The sequence below is a fragment of the Anabas testudineus genome, chromosome 8 (assembly GCF_900324465.2).
Source record: "Anabas testudineus chromosome 8, fAnaTes1.2, whole genome shotgun sequence".
In the NCBI taxonomy this organism is placed as follows: domain Eukaryota; kingdom Metazoa; phylum Chordata; class Actinopteri; order Anabantiformes; family Anabantidae; genus Anabas; species Anabas testudineus.
In genome coordinates, this window is record NC_046617.1 from 4,778,609 (window position 1) to 4,803,188 (window position 24,580).

The following is a 24,580-nucleotide window of genomic DNA, read 5'->3' on the forward strand; positions in this document are numbered from 1 at the left end:
ATCTAGTATACAGCATGTACAGTCCTCTGTGTGTTCCAAATGAGAAACCCTGTAGTCTTACAGCCAGTCTTACGTTATCTTTATACGTTATTGGTTACAGGTATATTGCATCAATCTTAGCTTTGAATCATCTACAACTTGTATTACAGCGTCTCATCCACTCCTACATACATTTCTATGGAGGCAGACAAGTGTTTTAGAGAGAATCATTTTTTAAATTATATTGGGGATGTCAGAGGAAACATTCTCTGAAGGGCAAGATCTAAAGTATATCCACATATCTCCATCACATCATATTATTTTATTTACAGTAAATAGGCCAATATCAGCCACTGTCCAAACTGAAAACATTGCACTGAATTTAAGTGTCAAATTTAATAAGTTTGTGAATATAGCACTAAAGAATAGTTGAATAAAACAGAATTGAACAGCCTATCCACAGAATACATGCAACTGACAAATTGAGTATTATTAGAATACTATAATACAATGCAGAGAGTATTTAACGCTCGAAATTAATGTGATACTTTCAATTTCAATTTTAAAAAGAGGTGTTGGAGGGGAGATTTCTAATTCACTAAATTGTTTCAGTGTTTTTTAAATTCAAATGCTTGTGTGAATGTAATTTCATTATTATTCTAGTGGTGCTCTAACGTTCAGGTTCTCACCCATTGGCTGAAAGGTAGATGAGAGACTGATGAGGATATTACTGACTGTTTAAATGATATCTAAATTAAATAGATGTCCCTGCCGACTACCAGAATCTTTCTAAGAATTTTCAATTTCTTAGTGTTCACTTTGCTTCTTTTTTCTATTTGTATACATCTGTAGAACTGTGTTCACAAATACAACGAATAAAACCCTGCACAACGTAAGTAGTGAAAGTCTCCAATAGTAACACAACAGAGCAGAATACAACCCATAGCACTAGAAGTTTAACAGTCATCAAAGTGAAACTATGTCAGGCGCAGCTAAGAAAACACTGTAGGCAACTCTGAGAGGTAGCGCAAGCAGATTCAATGCAGAACTGTGTTTTGAACACACTATAGCAAAAATCAGGAAAGCTAACATTCATACTGACATTTATTTTGCATAATGTGATTAGACAGGCATGCTACATACAGTACAGTAGAGGCTGGGGTGAAGCTGGGAGTGGGCTAGAGTTGACCTCATGCAGCATTCACGTCAAACTGGACTTATCATAATTACGTGTTTCTGACTTGTAGATACAATTCATGTCAAAATCCAAGGTGTAAATAGATATGACTGGGAAACAATAAATAGCATGTACCTAAAAATAAGACGTTTCCTGTCCACCATCCTATCACACATCTGTTCATACGTTAGGTCTACCATCCAGCTCATATGATGTGAACACTGCAGTGTGGAACCCTCCACTCTTCCTCCACCTAAGCCTGACCTCGCCTTCTCAAAGAGACGCCGTCTGATTGGTGCACAGCTCTAACTTGTCACTGCTTTGAACTGCAGTCACATCTTCTAAAAATAAACAAAATAACGTAAAAAAAAAAAAAAGAAGCGGTGTCACTTCCATCAATAGCATTGCAAAGAGAAAAAGGGGATATCTTCACTAGGTGGACATTTGTCATATAATTTATTTACAAGGTGCTACTCAGTTAGCTCTTCAGCTAAATGAGGCTACAGTCTTGTGTAAAAGCATTCTGTAATAAATACTGTAAACATGCACAGAGTATAGGAGATGAAGGGCTGATTAAGTTCCATAACGACCACTGGGCTCCTCAAAGTTCACTCCAAGAACAATCTGTCCACAAAGCGTGTTCGCGCTCACACACTCGTACAGAGACAGGCTATAACAAAGCGGACTCTTTGTGCGCAGGCTGGCACACACTCTGGAGTTTGGCACAGCATCACACCGATGCTCTGAAAGGCGAGAGAGCGCTGACACAAGGTCGGCACGAGCTCTTAGAGTAATTATCAGTCTGTTAATCAGCCAATAAATAGTCATATCCTGAGTTACGCTCATCCAGTCTAAATGAGCTTATTCCAGGAAACTTTGTCTAAGTTTTGTCTAAGTTTTGTCTAAGTTTTGTCTAAGTTTTGTCTAAGTTATTGGCCAGAATCCTTCTCCAACAAGAAAAAGATTTCAAGTTGGATAAAATGCCACAACAGAGTCTGACAGCTGCAGAGCTCCACTTTGCTTTAACCTTTATCTACTATAGGAAGAGGTTTCATCAGACAAACTGTGCTGCTTCAGGGGAAACAATTAGATCAGTGATGGGCAGATTGATAAATGAAGTAGTTATTTTACATAGTGTAGCTATTACAAATAGTGAAGCTCTCAGATGCAAAGTACTTCTACTGTCTAAGCAAGTTCAACATTCTAATGGGAGGATGATGATGCTGTGATTTGTGTTGAAAGAAACTGAGGTTCGCAAAACTAAAGGAAATAGAAATGATTTTGAACTGTGATAACAAAACAGTTAAAAACAGATCGGTGCCATGTTGTGGAAATCTGAACACTCTGAGTCGAATGGTAAATGGTGTAACTGTAACCTCAATCACCCAAATGAATAGAGGGCTTTGAGATCACAGCGAGTAGAATCAAACTGCCCATCACTTTACGTCCATTAAATGGATAAAGCTGCACCTTGTGTGGTTAGAGAGAATAATTAAATATATTTGAATCAGAGGGACTCAGCTGGAGTCAGTTACAAACAAGGGCTGCACTTAGACGTCCAGACGACCACAACTAAGTGCACGACATGCATGCAACACAATATTTTTCTCTCTGCCACATCATTTTCTACCACTTTATGATCTCATTTAATTTCCACTCTTTCTTAAAACCCTCATGGGGTTCCACGTTTTGGTTTTGAGAATTTTAAAATCAGTGCTATCACAGCATTTCTAGTGTATGACATGCAACCCAAACTGGATAATATATATAGTTATTGTCTTACACTCAAAAATATAACAAGTTTATATTAGCAGCTTTTAGCAAACATTGTTTCCCAGAGGCCCAAACTTCTAGGTTCTGTTTGAGATGCTAACAAAAAAATCCAGCCTTTCCTAACAGTACCATGTAGCCAGCTTCATATAGTTAGATGAAGATGCTAGTTTCAAGCATCTTGTGGGAAACACCATTTCCCATAAGCCCTGGTCCTTTCTGGGCTATTGCTGTGTTGCATTTACTTGGAAGTTGGAAGTCAGAGTCGAATCACACCTAAGTTGACTGCGTCCAGTCTGGTTAATATAAAGCAATGGTTCCCAAACACGCCCCCCCACTGTTCTGCCTGTTTTCCAACTATTCCTGCTCTAGCCACTGCTGGTCACCTAGATTAAGTGTGTTTAACCAATCAGAAGTTGGAAGATACCCGTTCACCTCCTCTTTACCTACTCCACACTCAGTGTCTGATTGACTGAACACACCTGATCCAGGTATTCAGCTGTGTGTAGGTCAAGAGGGCCTGAAGGCCGAGTTTGGGAGCCACTGCTAGAAAATGACCAGTTCTAGCTAGGTTACATTACATGATGTTCTTTTTATTTTTTATATTTTTAAGTTGCTAATTCCAGGTGCAGCTGGTGGCGAATAGTCCTAGAATATGAAAAGCAAACTCCAAGAACATGCTTAAGTTTTTCAGACCAATCGACAAAAAAAAAAAGTTCAATAAGAAGCTCGTAGCACAGACATGATGTCAGGACTTATTCATATTATTAATGTGACCTCCAGGCAGCAGCAGTGTGGGCATTTCTACCTCTGTGTTCGTATGTGTGGACAATAAACACAACAGGAACAGGTGAATGGTGAAATGGTGAGACTCCACTCTCTGAGATTAAAGATCACTCCATTTGTCTTTCACTTTCCAGCCTTCGCAGCAAAACGATTGACAGTCCATCTTCAGTTCATGTCGAAGCAGCAGCAGCAGCAGCAGCAGCGTCTCCCAGATTCAGCTTAACTAAAACCAAGTTTCAGTTTTTTTGGCATCAAAAAGTTAAAACAAGCTCCATTGCTAGGCCTGTGGGATGGAGACTCATTTATAGAGCAGATTAATCCTATTTCCATAGAGACAAATGTCCATTTCCATGACAACAGATACAGTGTTCGTTGGTGAGAGAAAATGTAATGAGAGAAAGCAGTCTGACGAGGAGATAAGCTGCTACCACACAATGAAATGAGCATTCAGTGATCCATCCTTTACGTCCTATTCCACATCCAGATGGGGCATCTGCGTTGGGAGTGGGTTCACTGGTCGTGTTGGAGGTAGAGTGTCAGGCATGACCATGCTTGTCGTGCAGCAAGAAACAACAGCAAAGAACAGGAACAGATTTGACTTGTTTTTCATCCGGTGCAGGCTCCAGAGAACGATAGTGCTTCGTGAACGAGAGTGGGCGGAGTCGAGTGGGTTTAGATGGTCTCGGCATTCCCGCCAAATTTATCAGGATTTTAAAATCACTGGAACGAGAAGAAGAATTTTGATCAAGTTTCACGGTGGTTTGAGTAAAACAAGCTGATTCAGAGAAAGGTTACTCACATCCCCAGTTGAGGGCAATAGCTGCAGTGATGATAGCGATGCCGCCTAGGATGGACACCACAGACAGAACCATTGCGTTACGACCCAAACGACGAGCTCCATCCACGTTACCTTGCTGCAGACTGTTTCTGGACTGAGGAGAAAGGGTCAAAACATGTTTGCTGCAGCAAATGAACAAGAGACCAACATAATTTTAGAAACGTTTTCATTTCTGTCTCATACCATCACGGAGAACGTGAGGGCTACGATGTTGATAGGCCACAGTGGGCAGAAGCAGGACAGGATGGCCAGGATCAAATAGTCTCTCGGCTTGGATCCATCCACAGCGGCCTCTGTGATTGCACTGGGCTGGCGGGTGAGCGAGGGCCTGGGTGAGCCCGCCGCTAACGAGCCAGACCGGCTGCCCAAACGAGCCCGACCATTAGCGTGGCCTCCCGGCTTGGCGTGCTGCTTGGGCGACACAGAGGGCACTGTGGGAGAGGAGTCGACCATCACTGGGCCAATACCGTTACCTAGAAGACAAGAAGCCAATCAGAAAGTATTGAGACTTGTACTGTAACAGTTTTTAGGGTACTTGTTTGTTTTGTTGTTTCGAAAAGTTCCCACCTTTAGTGAAAAGGTGACACTTTTATTGTCACAAATATTGTTAAAGAAGAAAGAATAAAATAAATATGTGCATATTTTAGGGCAGTGTGTTAAGATGAAAGGTTTCTGTCACTAAATGAACACGTGTTATACAGTAAAACAGAAAACAAAGTGTGCTGGATGGTATTGGATGGATAGCCCCGTGGACAGGCGCTCTATTTACTGGTCTCCATGTTTTCACTGATCACTGTCAGGTGGTCCATGGCTTTTCCCTCCTCCACTTGTTCGGCCTCATCTGTTGTTGCGGGGAGGGCTTGCTGCTCGGCACTGGCTGGTTGAGAAGTGACAGCGGTGTGGTCGGCTTCTCCAGCTTCCTGGGTGCTGACTGGCTGCTCCGGCTGCTGGGACTCCTCCATGCTGCGGGATTCCTGGGCAGCGCTGGGACTGGTGGCCATTGGGTGGTGCAGATGACGCGTGAGGTGTTGAAGAAAAGCTTAGGGCAGGTCGCTGTCTGAAAAGGGTTAAAAAACAGTTGTTGAAACTTGGTTACATTTGATTGAGTTGGAAGAAAATTGAGTTGCAAGTGAACAAAATCCAACTTCCATTATGAACTTTGTCTTGAATGAATAGAAGAATTCATTTTTTGAATGTGTCTACTTTGACAAACTCGCTCAACTCCATCTGCACCATTGGAGCTCAGTAAGACAGCCTATTGGAGCTGTTCAAATGACAAATGAAACTATAAATACCAACTACAGAAAGAAAAGAAAGCACAGAAAAGAGTGCTTCTCTGTTCACTGAATCTATACTGGTCAAAATATAGATATTATGTTCAGAGCCAAACCAACACTGAACATCAGAGCTGGATTTAGATAGAATAACATGGGATGAGAGGAGGGTTTTGCAGGGAGGCTGGGGGCAAAAGGCTGAATGACCTGTGAGTGAAAGTCACTGTATGTTTGAAGTAAAATAGAGGTGATTGGTAGGAGATGTGTCTGCAAGTTAATATGTTTAAGCAGAGTTACTGTTTCGCAGCCTAAACAAAGATACCATACACCGCCTGCAATATCGGTTCTATTCATATTTTGATGATTTATGTAATACTTGCGGTGTTATTAAAAGCTCGAGGGTGAGTCAGGAGATTTGAGACAGAATATTAAAACTGCGTCACTGTAATGAAACAACATCATCGCATTTGTTTTCGCTGCGCTGTAAGAAACAGGCGTCTCTCCGGGCCTCTGCTCACAAAGCAAACTGAATGGACTCTGATATTAACCGAAACAAAATGTGAGCTGAATTTCAGTTTGTGACAGATTCTTCTGATGGTGAGAACTGGAGACACAGACAGGACAGACAAGACGATGTCACAAACTTCTTCTCTACTTAAACTTGGAGGCGAATTAGTCATAACATGCCAAAACTATGGCGCTGATCTTACAAATGTAGAACACAATTACCTCCACAAAAGGAAGAAGAAAGTTTTTATCACCTCGAGCGCATCATATTTATAATCCAGATCTATATGTGTGGGTTGATAAGGTTGTTCATTTATTCCTGTGACTCAACAGTTCCATGCTGGCAGCTGCTGGGGTTTCTGGCTCCTGGTCTCCGGTGTAGGTGGACATCAGCTCAGCCAGTATCTATCTTTTATCTTTTAAGTCCCACTCATCCGCGATAAAGTTTAGTTCGACTTGTACTGTGTAATCACTAAACGTCTCTTTAAAAATAAAAAGAGACCGTAAAACAATGATGCAATTCATCAGCTGGCGATGTTAACAGATGGAGTTGCTCTTGAGCAATGAAAAGGATAAGGGCACATTATGCTGTCAGTCATTACACTGTTGCATGAACAGTGGAAGTGAATAATTATAGAGGCATAATTACAGACTCAGAAGGGTTGCACTTCCATAAAGCTGGTTGTTAACATAGCTGCAGACTTGAAATCATCTTGAGTTGGCCTGAGTGATGGGACTAAAATATAAAATGCTGATTTTTTAAAGTAGTGAAATCTGAATCAGCTTCTGCTGCTCATGTTTCCACATGCTATCCGGCTTCACTATTTAGTTTTTTCCAGGATACTTTCTAGGAAATTGTTTACTTGTAAGCATATGTTTTTTTTTTCCTGCATCATTGCTACATTCTGTGTTGTAATGCATTGATAAAACCATTATAATTAAGCACAGAGAAGACACTGCAGTAGCCTCGATGCTGCTGTTCCCCTGTGGCTCTTTTTTATATCTTCATCCATCCGTCTTGCAGCTTTTATTCAACCTAAATAAATGTTACTGTTTGATAAATGCTGTTTGTCTTTTAACAGTATGGACGTGGGATGTTACGAACGCAGGGACACATTGATCTGAGTGACAACCAGGAGGACGGACAGCTTCTCTAAGAGCGGGTTTGGGGGAAAGCTCTGTTGCGGCACCTCCACAGTCAATATTGTAATGACCTGCCACGACTCGATTGATGACTTCTACGGTTCTCCCCCGAGGACAACATGCTGCAGCACTGCCTCACTCTGTAAAAGCTGACAAAAGCAGAGTCTTTTGTTACAGAGGTAACACTCTATATCACTGTACGTTTCCTGATGCACTGCAATTTCTCCACAGGCCGAGGAGCTTCGAGCTGCAGTGTAATTCAAAACGTGCGTAATCGGAAACATACTGTTTTTCAAAGGACCTCTGGAAATCTGGACTCCTTCCATGTTTTAGAGAATAACTGCTACCTGTTAACATCAGGGGTTGACAACAGAGGATAAAGAAACTTTAATATATACCGTTCTATGGTCTAGAGAAATGCATATATCTGAACTACCCAGATCTATAACTCCCAGTATGTACAGACATGTTAAAAAAATATTTAGGATATTTGGTTGAGCACAAAACCTGAACAAAGTCATCTCTGTATCTGCTGGCTGGCTTTCAAATGACACTTCCAGATTAGGGCTTACAAAGCAGCAGCCGCCAAGTTTTCATTACAATCATCAGTTTCATTTATTATAAAACTGTCTGAGAGCTCAGGGGGTTTCTGTCAATTTATTGGCTAAATAGTGCATCAGCATCTGTTGCTATGGCGAAGAAGCTACGCAGGTGTGTAACAGTTTTTTTTTGTTGCAATTAGCAGATGATCTAAAAAAACTGAGATGTTCTTTTATTGGACGTTTCTTGGTGAAATGCACGAAATGTTCTTTAACTTTACCTTCACTATGTCTCTATGTCTCAGCATCTGAAATCTTGGGACAGTTATTTTGTTGTTTGCCACTTGACAAAAGAGAAAAGCAGAGATTTCCTGTTCCCGCCAGGCGTTTCAGTTTGAACATGTTTGCTAAAATGACCTGGGAACACTGGTGCACATATGATTTTTACAGATAGTTAGTCTTTTATGTGACAAACAAAACAAAGACTTTGCTATTTTCTGTTGTCGGAAAATTTCAAACCTCAATTCATTCAAGTCATTTTCACTCTTTGACATAAAAAGTCACGAGTGTGTGAAGCTGCAGTTTCATTCTGAGGATTTCCATCAGCTGTCTGTGTTAAAGACACATGGTAACCTTGCTCTTTCTTTGTATTGACCTTTGATGCTGAAGAAAGGGTGAAAGGTCTTTAATGAATCGCTGAAGTATCATTAAAGGGGCGAAAGTCTAAACAGCCGATTCCCAGAGCAATTAACCTGCTGCTGCTTTCGTCCTTTTTCCGTAAGTGGCAGGATTAACGTCAGCTGCATCGAGCTGCGTCCGACACTTAGGAATCAAGGGGGGAAATTAGCAGGAAGAGACCATTAAAGGCATCAGTGTCTGTTGTTTTTAGCTGGGCTGCAGCAACAGCGTAATGACTCAATGCTGGTGTTTTTTGTGCCGGGTTAGACCATCAGTTATCTGATGGAGTGACTTGATACATTGTTGTTCTGATTGTTGGTGTCTAATTGTGGAATAAATACAGTTTGACAACAATAATATTTTGAGTGACATCACTAAATTACATTGAGGATAGTACTTACACAGTATCAGCTGTAAGACACTTAATTAAGAAATGTTAAAAAGCTCTGATCTGTTTTACTAAAACAACTCCTGACACTCTTTAACATGGAAACTTTTCAGTTGCCAGTTTATTACCATCAGTTATATTAACCTTTAGCTTAAGGATCACTGGGGTGCTGGAACCAATCCCAGCTGTCACCGCTCTATCACACTGCTGCAGTTTTTGGAGACGAACGTTGTCTCATTCCTGCCAGATTCAGGTTTCTAACTGCTCAACAGTCCTGGACTGTAGGCGGGCCAATTAAGCAGCCAGACCCTGTATGTGGTTAAGCTTTGTCCTGCTGAAATATGCAGAGCCTTCATCTGGATGGGAGAACATGCTGCTGTAAAACACCTCCATAGCATCAGAGTTGCAGGCTTTCAAAGTCAAAGTCAAAAGGTGCCTCCGCTCGTCCAGAGGAAGCAGCACCCATGGTTTCCAGAACGAATGTCAAATTTAGATTGATCTAATAACTTTACCACAGACCATTTTAAATGAGCTGTAGCACAGAGAATACAGCTGTGTTTATAACTTTTTCTTTGCACAATAGAGCTTAAACTTGCATTTTTGGATGAGTATTCATGAGCTCATACAGTGATGTCAGTGCCCCAGCTCAGTATTGGTCATTGTGCAAAGAGAATTCTAGAGATATATAGACATCATCTCATGTCACAGACGCTACAGGTGAATAAGCGACAGTTGTGAAATTATGAGACTGAATATTTTAAGAGCAATAATTTACATTTAACATGAATAAAATGAGAATAAGACCAGTGATTCTACATATGCATATACAATGCATATTTTTATAGTAAAATGTAGAACCAACACAATGTTTTCTGATCTGACTGCCTTGTCTTCATCATTATTCAGAAATAGCTGGGCCTTGCTTAACATAAAAACTCTATTATTGGTTTTGTTTAATTCAAACACATCTGTCCAGAAACTTTTCCTTCAACATCTGAACTGTTTGAAAATAAGATGACTGACAGGCACATCAAAGCAAAAAAGATCCTTTTCACGTGGCTTCTGATGTGTTTTTTTTTTTTTTCTACCTGGATGCAGGTCAGCGTCAGCTGGGTCAGCTCAACCCTCAGTCCTGATCGTGTGTGGATCTGCAGTGTATTAGTGTCCTCACTACAGACCATTATCCTGCTGACTCGCAGACTGACTGACTGAGTTGGTGCCTTGTCCCTCACAACTGTCACCTCAGCTTCATCACAACATTGACTACCTAGCAGATTTTGGAGGAAGGCAGCCGTGTTAGTGTAGCTCTTCACACCGTGATTCCTCTCTGCCACTGTGGTGATTTATTCAAATTAGGTTGAAACAACACTAATTAGTCAACCGACAGATTACAGTTTACATAATTTCTAATTTAATGTCTTAGACCTTTGGACAACTGATTGGTTAGAATTAGAAGTCGTGTTGGACTGGATTTAATACACTAAATCAGGCACTACTTGATAATCTGATTAATTATTAGCTGCAGTTAAACCACTTGAACAAAATCTACCTTAAAATTTTTATTTTGTTTTCTCCAAGCAAGATACTAACTAACTAACAATAAACACACAAAATACATAATTAGCACAAATGTTCATAATTGAGTAACCCTTTAAGTATTTTCTAAAGGGAAATACTATTTATTTGCTCACTACAGCTTCTCAAAAGTAAGAATTTGCTGTTTTGTCTCTTTGTCTTTGTAAATTGAATATGTTGCTGTTTTTTACTATCCTTGGTTGCAGCCTTTTTCTGCTTCTCATGTCATGTACTATATTTTTCACAACAGAACAATAACATAATAATGATCCTAACTTCCCTGCGTCTTGTTCAGCGTTTTCTAGAAAATACTTTAACACCTACAAATATGAAAAACAGCGTAGTACTGCTAATAAGAGCAGCACAGCTGTACTCACATATTTTGTACATAACAACTACATACTAAAGCATAAATATGTCACAGTTTCTCTATCTCTCTCACACATATAGGCACACACAATTAAACTATAAATGCACCAAATGCATCAAAGGCAGACAAAGGACAGGGAAGAATCCAGATGGAAGTGTGATGCACCCCAAGCTGAGTGAAGGCGACACACCCACCGTGGTACTATAGCAGCACCACATGTTTTACACACCCAGCATGTGAAATAAACATTTTCTCACCACAGCAGCCGATCACTGAGCTATTAGCTGGTCCTAGTCCACAGGAAGCTGCAGGGTGATGGTCATTTTGTCTCTGCAGGAGATACAGGAGGTACAATCCAGTGATGTGAGTTGAAGACACAGTACTGAAAAAAGAAAAAAAAGAAAAAATACCTGATAGATGGTTCTAGATAAAATAGCACGTTTTGTTTTCCTTGATGTGTTATTTTTTTTTTGGTGATGATGCAGAGTAGTGGAGTGTCACTGCAGCAGCTCCCTGTCTCTTCCACTGCAAGAAATAAAAAGGAAGGGAGGGGTGCTTTAAGAGTCTCCCTCTGTGTGTGCGTGTGTGTGCATGTGTGTGTGCGTGTGTGTGTGTGTGTGTGTGTGTGTGTGTGAGCAGGAGGAATCACTTGCAGTACAGTCACTGCTTTACTATCCATGTTCTTCCAGTGTGAAGCTGCCTGAAAGTGAAAGTGCAGTCTGTTAAAGATTTCAAAATAAAAGTCTAGTTTTATATTTATTCTTCATGTATAAAATGTCTGTAAACAGGTTGATAGAGTGCGAGACACAATACTGAGACACCAATTAAAACATGACACACTACCACTAGTGTCAATACACCCATGGTCCATTTTGTAGCTGCCCAGTTTCAGCGTTTTGGTTGAATTACATGATGAACCCACCAAACAGGAAAATGCATGCTAGATATTAAAATGATAATTTTTTTCTGGACGGTTTAATTAGGCCTTGGGACTGGGATTATTTCACCTGCTGTTGTTTCAAAAAGGAAGAAACTCTGACTAAGAATTCTGAAGATCAATAGTGATTAATTTATTGAAAAAATAAATAAAAATAAAAATAATATAGTGTATTTGGTGTTTCTCCAATCAAGATTAATACAAGAGGCACTATATGTGAGTTACATACATCAGTGCAGAGTGTAGGAACATTTCAGCTAGATATTCATATTTCTTACATAGTACTGTATATTCTTCTAATGTGTTTTCTGGGACATTTCCATTTGAATATATGTAGAACATAGACACACATGTTTTGTTTTTTTAATTATTCACCTGTATTAGATGCATGTCTGTAAATGTTCATTTCAGTTAATGTATTATTATATTTTATATTTTAGCACTTATTTTGAAAGGAACTTGTTCACCTTCCGGTATCGTTGCTGTTACCTCTGGGTGTTTTACTGCAGCCTTTTGTGTCCCCTGCTGTGTTTCTGCTGACTGAACACAACCCCAACAATGCACCGTAGATTCTCCAACACCACATTCATCAGTGAGTCCAGTACAGATATTTACAGGGTTGACATTAAAGACCCACTTTGCAAGGCGACAGCTAAACGCAGATCCTATTACCTTGATTAATAGGATCTGCGTATTTACAGTTGAATTAACCCCTGCACCTTGTAATACATGAACCTGTCCTACAATAGATATTGACTCTGTGAATGTTTTTATCATCAACATGACATACATGGACAGAAAATAAGAAGCCCTGCTGTCGTCTAGGATAGTTTTATTTTGAAACTGTTTACTGGCAGTGAATCAGCTGATTGTTCTGCTACAAACAATCCACGTCTCTCCAGTGAAGAAATGCATTTTTGTAAAAGCCTTATGCAATTTAACATGTGATTTAAGAAACAAATGTAACATGTTGCTAGATTCTGCAAAGATGTATTTCAAGAAGTGTAGCTGACAAGAACAAACGTGAACGTTTAGGGGTTAGTCGGAGGCTTTTATTATGAAGAAACACTTTATTGACGCACGACAGCGGTATCGTTTCCTGTTTCGTTTGTTGTTGTCTGGTTCTGTTTCCGGTTTGGCTACAGCAGCAGATTTGTATGATTCCAAAATCAAAATGACCAAACTCCAGCTGCTGAACGCCTATCTGACGGAGCGGCTCACGGTGGTGGTGAAGGAGATCCTGGACGTGGTGGAGGACACGGTGAGCGAGTACCGGGAGGAGACGGCCAGAGCCAAGCGAGAGAACGAGAGCCTGCGGAGGCAGCTGCGGGACATCCTGCTGCTGGAGGCCGAGACCGAGTGGCTGAGTAAGGGCGAGCTTTCTGTCTATGCTCCGCGACTGAGCGACGGTCCAAAGTGCGCTGAAAAATTCGCCCAATTAAGTCGTACAGAAGGGATTTAATGGTAAATGCTGTCAGAAACGGGGATTTCCGAGTTTGTACGTCCAGTCAAGAGTCAGTTTTCACACCCGGCGTCTGTTAGATGAGACAGACTTTGAGACAGACGCGACTTTTTGTTCCATTTTGTTCATTCCGCTTGATAAAAAGAGGAACTTTCCTTTCCGAGAATCAGCTTACGTACGAATATCTGAAGAAGGTTTTACTCTGATGACCTGTAACCTTTAGTGCTGTTTACACTAATGATGAGACACTTGAGATGTATACTTGAAATAAAACTATTTGAAATGGCGTATTATCTCATGGAGTTGACGTTTCTATTTAATTTGAATATTCGGGTAACGACGTTTGATTTTTGCAAGTTTAGCTGTTCCTGTATCTATTAAAGGGGAATTCCGTGCACCTTTACACAGTTTTTCAAGCAATAAGGAAATACACGGAACTTCATCCACGTTGTATGTGATCACAGAGTAAAGCATCACTTACTGCTAGTGTGCAGGCTTAAAGCATGTTGGTCCAACGTTTGAGGCACAGTCTGTGATTCAAATGCAAATGTAGGGTAGTGGTTTCATTAGAAACACTTAATTGATACATGATCAACAAAATCTAATCCCTTAACGGGTTTGGTTATCCATTAATTATCTGCCTGTTCAGTTAAGCAAAAATGTGAATGATGAATATTTGATTGCCTACTTTAGTCTTTTGTGATGAGCAAATCAATCTATCTAAAAAAATGGTCAGACTAATAAATTACACAAGTAATCATCAGCAGCATTGATTACCTCATACTTTTAATCTTCCGATCTGATATTTTACTTGTAAGTAAAACTTTAACATGTATACATTTTTAGCTTTCTGTTTGTTTTAGCCTACTGAGAAAAGCGTCACTCACAACTGAGTGACGCTTTTTTTTAATGTTAGTTTTTTTTTTGTTTCTGTATTGACTGTTAAGTTATAATCTGTTGTTCCAGGGTCCACCAGGGCCAGTCTTGGTTTTTCTGCACCAGAGCAACAGTCCAATGATCCAGAGCCGAGGCCTCGCTCGGAGGAGCCAGACTCTACCCTGAACCAGCCCAGACAGCCGTCAGCTATCACAGCCAAGCAAAGGCATGAGCAGGTGGTGCCTGTGCAGTTACTGTCAGTCCAGATTGAAACTTCCCCGGGGCAAATTCTCCTCCAAGGTGACAAGAAGCCTGCTGAGTCCTGGGAGCCTGGACTGAAGCGCGACCCTCAGCAGGAGGCGTTAGGGAAAGCTTCCTCTCCTCCTTGTCATTCTTCCCTGAAACCTCCCTCTGCCCCACACCCTAAAATCCACACTGATGTTCCTGTGCTCAGAGAGGGGCCCCGGTCCCCAGCTCTCATTAAAACCGAACCTGAGGAATACAAAGTGACAGAACCTGAAAGTCGCACAGACTCGCTGACAGTGACGGCACACTCTCATGTCACAGAGGAAGGGTCGAGTTTCAGAACCAGGACAGATGTGGACAGGACGGTATTGGTGCGTTCAGAGCGACACGAAGCTCATCAAAACCAGAAATCCTCTCAAGAGAAGTTGACAGTCACAGCTGATGATGGCACAGTAGGAGGCTACGTCCCCGAGCTTGTTCATCGCTGCCCCCGGTGCGGTGAGGCGTTCGGCCAGGCCAGCAGCCTCCGTCTGCACCTGGAGCAGAAAAGAAAGACCTACGCCTGTGACTGGTGCTGCAAGTCGTTCGCGCAGTCTGCAGACCTGCGGCGTCACCTGCGCACGCATACGGGCGAGAGGCCTCACCGCTGCACTTTCTGCTCCAAGAGCTTCAGCCAGAGAGGAAACCTGAGGCGACACTTGCGTATCCACACGGGGGAGCGGCCGTACAGCTGCCCATACTGCTGCCGCACCTTCAGCGATGGAGACACCATGAAGAAACACAAACGCACACATTCAGGGGAGAAGCCGTACCGCTGTGGCCAGTGCTCCAAGTCGTTCACCAGCACCAGCGGCCTGCAGATACACTTAAAGAAGGACATGTGCTATGTGGCTAATCCGTGATGGCTCAGTTCAGGAGTAAATGAGATTGAGACATATCACTCAGAAGAAATGATTAATAGAAGTGTGTGACTGAGTGTTCAGACTGGGTTGTGCTATGGTAAGCCAGTGGGCTACGAATGAAAAACATATATGTAGTCTCTCAGCCGTATTATCACACTAAAGAAAACAGCCGACCACCAAGTGCAGCTAGATGCTGACCCCAAAAAACACCTGGCCCCAATTGCCTTCCAATCAAAGAATGTAAAAATAAATATTTCATGTCAAGTCAGTAAACTAGGACCCTTAAAGAACATTGTCACACAATGTTACATAAGATTGACATTACTTAATTACAGTACATGGTCTGCATCAGATGTAATAATGTGGCTGATGACGTATGAGATACTACATGTTTGTGACTTACTGGCTTGTAAAACAGATCAGTGATAGAACTGCAGAACATTAGAAATATAGTTTTGCCTCTGATAAGAGGCAGCACAGATCATCTTGGGAACCTCTACTAGCAGCCAATGCGAAAGAGTCCTGGAAAGCGTATTTACATTCCCGCTCACTCTTCTCTCTCCTCCTCTTCCTGCTGAGCATTTTTTAAAAGCACTTTTGTTTTCTTACTCGGACATGAAGGAGCAGCTACGCAGATGCACCCGTGTCTTCATATTTATTTATCTATTTATTTATCTTTCTTTTTTACAATTAAGTGAATGGTTGGAGAGACAACACAGAAGCTGAATCTAACTTAAATTCAATTCAATTTTATTTGTATAGCGCCAATTTACAACAGAAATGATCTCAAGGCACTTAAAGCCTGTTAAAGTTTGTAACTTAGAGGAGTGTGTCGCTGTCAAATGTGCCAGCGAAACAACAGCTGCGTCTTCATGCTTTGCCCCCAAAAAGAAAAAGCTAAGCATGTCATTTAGGAAGTGGATTCAGACTGCACTTGTTTTACTCAGTTTTCCATTCAAAGAGGCAGCAGCGCTTCTCTGCTTCAGTTGAAAAAGTGAAGCTTTTCAAACAACAGTCTGTTTCAGAAATGGGGACAGGGACACATCTCAACATGGAATATGGAAGTGTAATTCCTGTTTTTGCATCATCATCACATATTCAGCTGGATTCTGCAGAGCTCGGAAACTAATCTGGTTGTCGTCTGGTTACTTTGTTGGATCTCCTCACTAGTCTTTCCTAAAATAATGTGACATTTCACCAAGTTGCAACATCAGATACATTAAATATTGTAAGTCAAATGAGACTTTGTTACAGATCAGGCAGATCGATGTTTCTATATGCATAAATGATTAATTCATTTGCTTTGTCTATAAAATGTCTTTAAATAGTTTGTTTTATTTTGACTCAATCTTAAAAACCCCTAAAAATAGTGAAATATGTCACAAGAACGTTTGACATTTTTGCTCGACCACAGTTTCCAGCTGTAGATACTTTATGGAAAGTACTAATATCTCAGACTGTAGCCAAACAAATGCATGAAGTCTGCCACGAGAACAGTTCTGTTAGTGTTCACCTACACACTGTGTGGCAAAGCAAGGGAGTGTAACCCTATCAAGGTGATAGCAGCACCTAGAATTACAGGTCAAGTGTTTCTTTTTTTCCCCTCAAGCTAAATCTGTAAAGCAATGAATATATTTTTAGAGCAACACAAACAACGGGAGGTGACTCATGTTTTGGACTTTTATTCACTGAACTAGTTCTGGTTGTTTCTCTACGTTTTGTCCGTATCTGTTACTATTCACACTCCTCCTGAGAGGTGTAGACATTTGCAACCAAAACCGACGGACAGCAGTGGAAATAAATGCAGAACCTGAACCTAGAGGATAAAGTTTAGTTCCGTCTTCCTGCAGTTGAAAAGTCCCATGCGTGTCGTCAGAAATGATCGTCTTTGTGAAATAAAAATGTAAAAACAGATACTTAACGGATCATTAAAATCGTTAGGAGATTATTTTCTGTTGATCAGTTAACAGAAGAACTGTTCTTTAAACCTCAAAATCAAGATAGGAGTTCAAGTTCTGTAGATATGTGCAGAGAAAGAGTGGTGACATGACCCCATCGTCATATTTCAAGTAGTTGTTCTCAGTGTTTGACTAAAACTGAAACTAACACAGTAACCTCTGCAAGTAGCTGTGAACGTTGGGTTACTAACTTTACTAAATACGGGCGGGAGCAGGTGAGAAAGACAGATGTTACAATAACCAGGTTACTTCAGTGTAGTGTCTTATTTCCTGTGTGACCTCTTTCATTGTAATGTCACATGTATATGAATATGTGGAAAACAGGGGTGACGGTGAGATAAATGAACAGACACACACACACACACAGATAGAGAGAACATGGAAACAGTGTCCAACGGGAAACAATTAAGTCAAAATGTTATAGATGTTATCTCAGATCTATCTGGGACGACAAAAAGAAGTGAGCAGTGTTTTTTTTTTTTTTTTTGACGGGGATCTCGAGCTGCCACTGAGTTTTTGGTTTTGCTCAAGAACATATTGCGGTGAAGCGGAGCAGGCCGACACTTCCTGCCCAGGTGACAGGTGTGTGTGTGTGTGTGTGTGTGTGTGTGTGTGTGTGTGTGTGTGGGAGATCTAGTCCTGAGCGATGAAAGGAGCTCGTTTCCAAATGTGACCTTCAAGTACAAAAGAGTGAGAACATGCAGCCTGCTGTGCGGCTAATGGTGTAAGTGAAGGAGTGTTGAGCTGCTGATGTTCTGCAGATGTGTGTGTTTGAAATGATCTCAGTGAACTCTTACTGCAACGCTAGAGACAAAGTAATATATTATTTATTTTCCTTATTTTTTTTAATCAGTGTTATTCGGAACTCTTGGTCTTGATTCAGAACATATCTCAGCAGTGAAGCTTGTAAACGTGTAGATCATCTCTGCAGAGTCTTTTTTTTTTTCCCGTGTCACTATCAGTGTTTTGTATTAATGTGAAACACTTTTTTTTTGATAAAATAAATGTTGAGTGAAACGATTGATTGAACCAGTTGGTCTCTGTTTTTAGATTAAACTGAATATATAATCATAAACGTGTTAGAAATGTAAGGAAGCACCTCGCATTCACCAGAGATTCAGCTGACAGACACTACAGTAGAGAGCACTCATCCAGATCAGCTGATCAGATTCCATATACAGTAGGTTTAATCTGTCATAGGTTTGTACACGCCACAGCAAGTTGGGAATTGGGTTTCTGTAAAACCTCATAGTAGACTGTTTCTGACACTCAGAGGAGCTGTCTGTGTCCTAACTACCCAGCAGAGGGTGCTATATGAAACCCAAGCTACAGTGAAGAGGTGCTGGTTCAGGCAATTCTCTGCAAGCATGCAGAACGAGATCCAGATCTCCTTTGGTGAATGCAAAGCGCTTTATAAACATAAAATATCCAGAACACACACACATCCCTATAGAAAAATTCTAAGTTAAACATTTAGTCTTACCATAAGAACAATCTTTTATCTCTCCATATTTCCCACGCTGTCCTACAAGCCACACAGGTGCTTTCCCCTCGCTTACCTGAAGAGAGCGTTCACGTCTTGTTATTACTTTGAATCACTAGTTTATCTTAATGACCTTTAATGCTGGAATCACATGAATATAAATTGTTATCTCGTGTGGGCGAGCAGTGTGTTAGTGTGTGTGAGAAAATGAGAAGAAAACAAACGTATGAAAGTCTGTCTGATGTTAATGACGTCCGATTCTAGGGAAGATACACTTATTATTATCACATAGGAGTAAGGTAAAGGTCACACAAGAACACAACTTGCTGTTTGCAGCTTCTAAACTGGAGGATTACATTTACTGCTTCCCATGCACGTGAATTAACTGATGCGTGAAAGTTCAGGACAACTCAGTTTATCATACGATACTCTTGCTGAATCACCTATAGGATGTTAACTAATACCACAGGCATTTGCGATGATTTGGCTTGCATGAAATTAGTAAACATGATGACAGCCGTAATATTGACTGTTGGGAAAACACAGTGCATATCTCCTTTCCGTCTGTTGAGTAGTCAGGGCGTTTTGGATAATGGTCTTGCTGCATGACAAATCTCCTCCTAATTGGTTTTTGACACATTACTCTATAAACTATTAGATCAAATGTTTTTGCACACCGCTGCTGACAGTTATCACATCAATAAAGATCAAGATCAAAAATTCCAGAAGCAGTCAAAGGAGCCTCAGCGCTGATGCTACCTCCATCGTGTTTCACAGATGGACCCATTCACTTCACGTTGCTCCGTACACCAGTGGTTTCTTTCTTTTTCAGGACATTTCAAATTGTTGTAATGACTGTGCCCATTGTTTGTGAAATGCCTCGGATTGATGTTCCTTCTTTTCTCACACTCAAAATGGCCTGTTTTTCTCCCATAGACACTTTTTCTGATCTTCGTATTAATTTACCCTTTTAAACAGCAAATACAACCAAGCGTAGTTATTTAGGGCTCCTTATTGTTTGAACAATCAGTCTCACGGCACACACTTACTTAGTCACATGTTCCAGTACTTTTGCTTCAGCTGTCTAAAAAATGTAGGGCACTAAATAGCACATGTTTAAAAGTCCATGTAGGATTATTAGTATTATTTTTTAGAATGTTTTAAAACTTTACAAGGTTTTTATTTGGATTTTCAAAAAACTTTCCTATTACAGTCAAATCGTATGTGGGGTGACTGTGGATCAGTAGAGCAGTTCTCCATGTACTCCAGGATTTGTGGTTTGATACAGAACTCAACAAACTCCCTAGACTGTGTTCTTGTTGTGAAGAGGCTGTTGTACTTTTGCTTTCTGTCAGCAGGGGCCAGTGTTGAACCACTCCACCGGGGACACATGAGAACAGCATGAGATCGAAGTCAAACTGTGCACCGGTTGCATTCCAAATTTATTGTTGCATTGTACATAAAACACCGAATAGAAATGTAGGAACACCTGCAAAAGCACAAGATCAGTGTAAACAACAGTTCAACGATACCGTATAGAAAGCCACATTCATACATTCAGTCGTGCATAAATAATGAACAATAACACTGTAAACAGAAGATTTTCTTTTTTAACATGAGCTGTACCTGAATTTTTCATCATGTCTCACTTCAACAAATCGAGTTAGAAAACAGGCAGGGGGAAGAAAGAGATATATAAAGAAGTATATCAGCATATTGCATCATGCAACAACAAGGAAGAACCACTTTTATTGATATAGTATCATCATCGTCGTCAGTCATGGCAAGATAGGACGCAGGTGTTTTCTTTTTTTTTTTTCACAGTCTCTTTAAGGAGTGCAATAGAGATGTAATCCATGTATCACAGGAATGACAAGATGCTGAGCCTGTGTTGTCTCAGGTGATATTAGAATGTGCTCAATATGAGGGTTTGAAACATGAGGTGGAAGCTGCTGATGGGTCGTAGTATTTTGCTGTTTTCAGTATCTCTTGATGCTCCTCAGCGTCTATTCACGTCCCAGAATAGCTTAGCAACCTGCAAGTCGTCACAGTGGGTGCAATGCGCATTTGGCTGTAAGAAGAGATACCCCACATCTAAAAAGTGTGAAAGGATACATGAAACCCCTGGGGCGTGACCGGATTAATCTCTTTTGATGCTGCGTTTTATGTGTGACTGTTGTACGTTGATATTTTTGGTCACATCTCTCTTACAGAAGAGAAAAGAAGTATATCAACTGTGTGTGTAGTATCCACAAATTTCTGGTAGAGTAAAGGTTAATCCAATGAAATAAACCAGACTGCCTTTGCAAAAACACTATTTAGAAGCTTTCTGTAGCAGCTTTAAAGATGCAGATGTTATTGATCATCCAGTCACAGGGTTACAATGTACTGTATTCTTGTCAGTAAGGAGCATCTTATTTAAATGAGTGGAAACCCCTCCACTGGGGAACTTCTCTCATAATTAGCACCTTTAAACACCAGCTGGCTCACCACCTCTTCCAACTGCAAATGTTTCACTCACTATGTGAAACAATTGCAGGAATAAATGGGAATAAATACAAGAACATGTTTCTGTAACCTCGAGCCAATCTGAGCCAGATGACACTGAGAATATCAACTATGATGTACAGTATGAAGTGGAGGGTGGAACTGAAACCAAAGTTGGAAAAAAAAAGGGAATACTTTTAGAAGACACTATAAAACACTAGACTTAAATGGATGCTATTCATGCTAAGTGTTCAGTGCCATTATAAATTCATAAGGCAATATCATCAGGGCAGTGGTTTTGTTCTGTGTCTGTGTGTTTATGTGTCACTTTCTGAGGTGTCAAATATTTTAGCATCACAGCCTCTAAACACGTAACACGTCTCACTAAAGCAGTCAGCTTTTCTCATGGTGGATGCTTTTCTGTTGTCGTTGTTATTGTTGTTGTCCTTTTAACAAGTCAAGGTGCAACACAAGACATGTCCATGCTTATACATGAAAATAAAGGAAAAGTAGTAGTAGTGCTTCTCATATATTGTCATTTCAAGGGACAGAGCCGTGCATATTGCAAGTCGTAACAATCCCCTTATCAGGCAAGCATATTAAACAACCTGCTTAGCCCTGTCACTCAAATGAAAAGGGAAAACGTGAGAGGAACGGTTCAAGGGGCAGACTATGTCAAGTACATTCTATGTCTAAGTAGAGAGAGAGAAAACTACAACTGGTCAATGCAGAGATATGAGGGAACTGACGGTTCTTCAGAAGAGAGCACAGGACATGTGATTAACCAAACAAACCTGTAGAGATAATGCATGCAAATTAACTTTAGACAGATGCTGCTTTTTTGTGTGTTCCACCCCAAGCTGTCATGTGCTGAATCTATGTAGTCTGGTGCAGGCGAGGCATCGACAGTGTTGATGGAGCCAACAAAGTTTCTTCCTCTGTATGACTCACTGATCAGTAATGAAGGCACACCACCATGCTGCTCTGGCTTCCCTCCGCTCCTACGACCTCCACGGTGGCTCTTGTATTAACACATCTTTCCTCTCGATGGATGCTGATCCCTGTGGTGAAGTTGCTCAAGTCCGTCCCAAAAAAAAGAAATCAGAGGATCTCCATGAAAGCACGGGATCCCTGACAGCGACTGTTTGCGTGCATGGAGGATGCTGCGCAGGGTTAGTCGTGGCTGAGGGTTCGTGGCAACTCGTTGGTCAGGATGTGCCACCGCTCCACCCTCTGGCCCTTGTTCTTCAGGCAGTCCATCCAGTGACGGAGGGCGTCACCTTGGGAGTGGCAGCTCAGACAGACACCACCTGGACACCAACAACAAAACCATGAGAAGGAGTCACCACAGCCGCAACCCATTTTCCAGTGCACTGATGTTCAAATCAATTAAGACATATATTTGATTGACAGCATATTCAACGTTGAAACTGAGACGTATGATTGGTTTTTGAAAAATACTTGATCCCAGCAGATATTTCTAAATAGTCAGGACAGGGGCGTGTTTACCACTTTGTTGCATCACCTCGTCTCCTCTGGCGACAGGTATAAACTGTGGGCACGCCAGTTTAGCACCCACACTCTTTGACTACTGAGCCAAGCTGTTGTAATACATGTGGTTCAGTATTGTCTTACTAACATGTCGGGCCTTCTTTGTAAAGACATCATCTCGGCGGCAGCGAGTGTTTCTCCAAATCCTGAATATATCATTGATTCCCAAAAAAAAAGTCAAATTTGAGCTCATCGGACAGTTAAATTAACTCAGGACACAGTAGACATCATTTTCACTGGCATGGTTTTCATTCAATTCATCTTTTCTTTTTATTGCTGTGCTGCCTGAGGTCCTCGAGCTCACAGCCACTCAATAGTTGTTTTCAGCCTTGTCCCTTTCATACTGAATATCTTAATATTATGTAATGTAGAAGATGAAATTTCAAATGTCTTTGCAATTTTACCTTGAGTACCTTATTCTTTAGTTAATAAAATATTTGCCAACAAAGTCCTTTTGATTAAAGTTTTCATCAGAAGGCTAGACTTTATTGAATGGTGTTGACTCAGCTTTAAAACTTGTCACTTGTTACAACTTATAATTTAATGTCTATGTCTGAAAGCAGTTTGTTAAATGTTTGTATTTGAACTTTATGAAAAACAAGTCTCAGGACTATGAATACATATCAAAGTAACTGGCAAAATGCTGAGGTTCAGCCTCTAAAAACAGTCACACTGTGTGATGCAAACATATGAATGTGTCCTGGTTCAACATGCAGTGCAGCGCAGCACAAGTGCAAACACAGCTGTAAACCCAACACTGCTCAATATGCAGACCTGATGAAGACGTGGTCTTGAAATGACAGGCATTAAAAAACACTAGCAAAGAAAAGCACAGGTACTGTGTCCACATTAAACAAGAATAATAATTTAATAACAAAACAGAGTCGTGAAAAACAGAGGAGAGAGGGGATCGGCTCTGTAACACAGATGGTAAGAATGATAAATATGCAGAAATTATGACAATAAACATACATTAGAATTCAGTGAACAGCTTTGCCAACACTAATGAGCAGCATGTGTTACACTCAGTAATATTTACAGCTGCAGCATTTTCCCACAAATGACTCACAAAATTTCTTCAGACGCTTTCTAATCAACTTTGAGAGAGAGATCCTTGAGAAGGAAAAAAGAAAGTGTTTCTGGACTGCCTGAGTTTACTAGATTTCACTTCATGGTGCTGTTCTGAGGGAAAACTCCTCAAGCGCGTCAGTGATCAGTCTCTCACCTATGAAGTCGTTGGAGCGCCCCAGGTCGTAGTCCCACACCGTCACCTCCAGCGTCTTGTTGGCCAGCTCCGACAGAGAGATCTCATAGAAAAATTCCTGCAGTGACAGTCACAGTCACACTCATGCAGAGACACAGATTTCTAACTGAACACAGGACTGTGAGGCGTAGCGTTAAAAACAAACACGCTGCTTTGTGTTTGCTTTATAGTCTGTGTCAACACGTCTTTTAAAAATGACTGAAGCTCAGAGGAAATGAGAAAATGAACAGGTTCCAATTTCCTGAGCAGCTTTCCAGTCACTCAAACAGAAACCACACGGACCCAAGATACATCAGGGCCCCGAAATGGTACAGGGCCCCAGCCATGTGTCCAGTGGTGCTGCAGACTTCAGCCTCTGTCATGTTCGCTCGTGCTCATGTCTACACTGGC

The 24,580-nt window shown here is 40.9% G+C and overlaps 3 protein-coding genes across 3 annotated transcripts in view; 1 reads left to right on the plus strand and 2 right to left on the minus strand.

Moving 5' to 3' along the window:
- Window positions 1-486: 486 nt before the first annotated feature.
- On the minus strand, window positions 487-11,510 carry LOC113159097 (trafficking regulator of GLUT4 1). The gene is made up of 5 exons (XM_026355609.1): window positions 11,282-11,510; window positions 5,320-5,607; window positions 4,734-5,023; window positions 4,512-4,644; window positions 487-4,432 (listed from the first exon to the last, which is right to left on the minus strand). The coding sequence occupies exons 2-5, from the start codon at window positions 5,549-5,551 to the stop codon at window positions 4,416-4,418; spliced, it is 672 nt and encodes a 223-aa protein (XP_026211394.1). The 5' UTR covers window positions 5,552-5,607; window positions 11,282-11,510; the 3' UTR covers window positions 487-4,415.
- A 1,153-nt stretch (window positions 11,511-12,663) lies between these two features.
- On the plus strand, window positions 12,664-18,351 carry LOC113158973 (zinc finger protein 768-like). Its single transcript, XM_026355406.1, has 2 exons — window positions 12,664-13,328; window positions 14,390-18,351. The coding sequence occupies exons 1-2, from the start codon at window positions 13,019-13,021 to the stop codon at window positions 15,445-15,447; spliced, it is 1,368 nt and encodes a 455-aa protein (XP_026211191.1). The 5' UTR covers window positions 12,664-13,018; the 3' UTR covers window positions 15,448-18,351.
- Window positions 18,352-20,323: 1,972 nt separating this feature from the next.
- doc2a (double C2-like domains, alpha) overlaps window positions 20,324-24,580 on the minus strand; it is a 45,571-nt gene continuing 41,314 nt past the window's right edge. Inside the window, exons 12-13 of the mRNA XM_026375701.1 lie at window positions 24,152-24,248; window positions 20,324-22,685 (exon numbers count right to left, since the gene is read on the minus strand). Coding sequence (XP_026231486.1) covers window positions 22,549-22,685; window positions 24,152-24,248 — 234 coding nt within the window. The 3' untranslated portion in view covers window positions 20,324-22,548. The remainder of the gene's footprint in view (window positions 22,686-24,151; window positions 24,249-24,580) is intronic.

Coding starts and splice junctions, on each gene's coding strand:
- LOC113158973 (XM_026355406.1), top strand. CDS start 13,019: ATGAAGAAACACTTTATTGACGCACGACAGCGGTATCGTTTCCTGTTT. Junction 13,329..14,389: donor GGCCGAGACCGAGTGGCTGA/GTAAGGGCGAGC, acceptor CTGTTGTTCCAG/GGTCCACCAGGGCCAGTCTT.
- LOC113159097 (XM_026355609.1), bottom strand. CDS start 5,551: ATGGCCACCAGTCCCAGCGCTGCCCAGGAATCCCGCAGCATGGAGGAG. Junction 5,024..5,319: donor CAGTGAAAACATGGAGACCA/GTAAATAGAGCG, acceptor CTTGTCTTCTAG/GTAACGGTATTGGCCCAGTG. Junction 4,645..4,733: donor CCCTCACGTTCTCCGTGATG/GTATGAGACAGA, acceptor CTTTCTCCTCAG/TCCAGAAACAGTCTGCAGCA.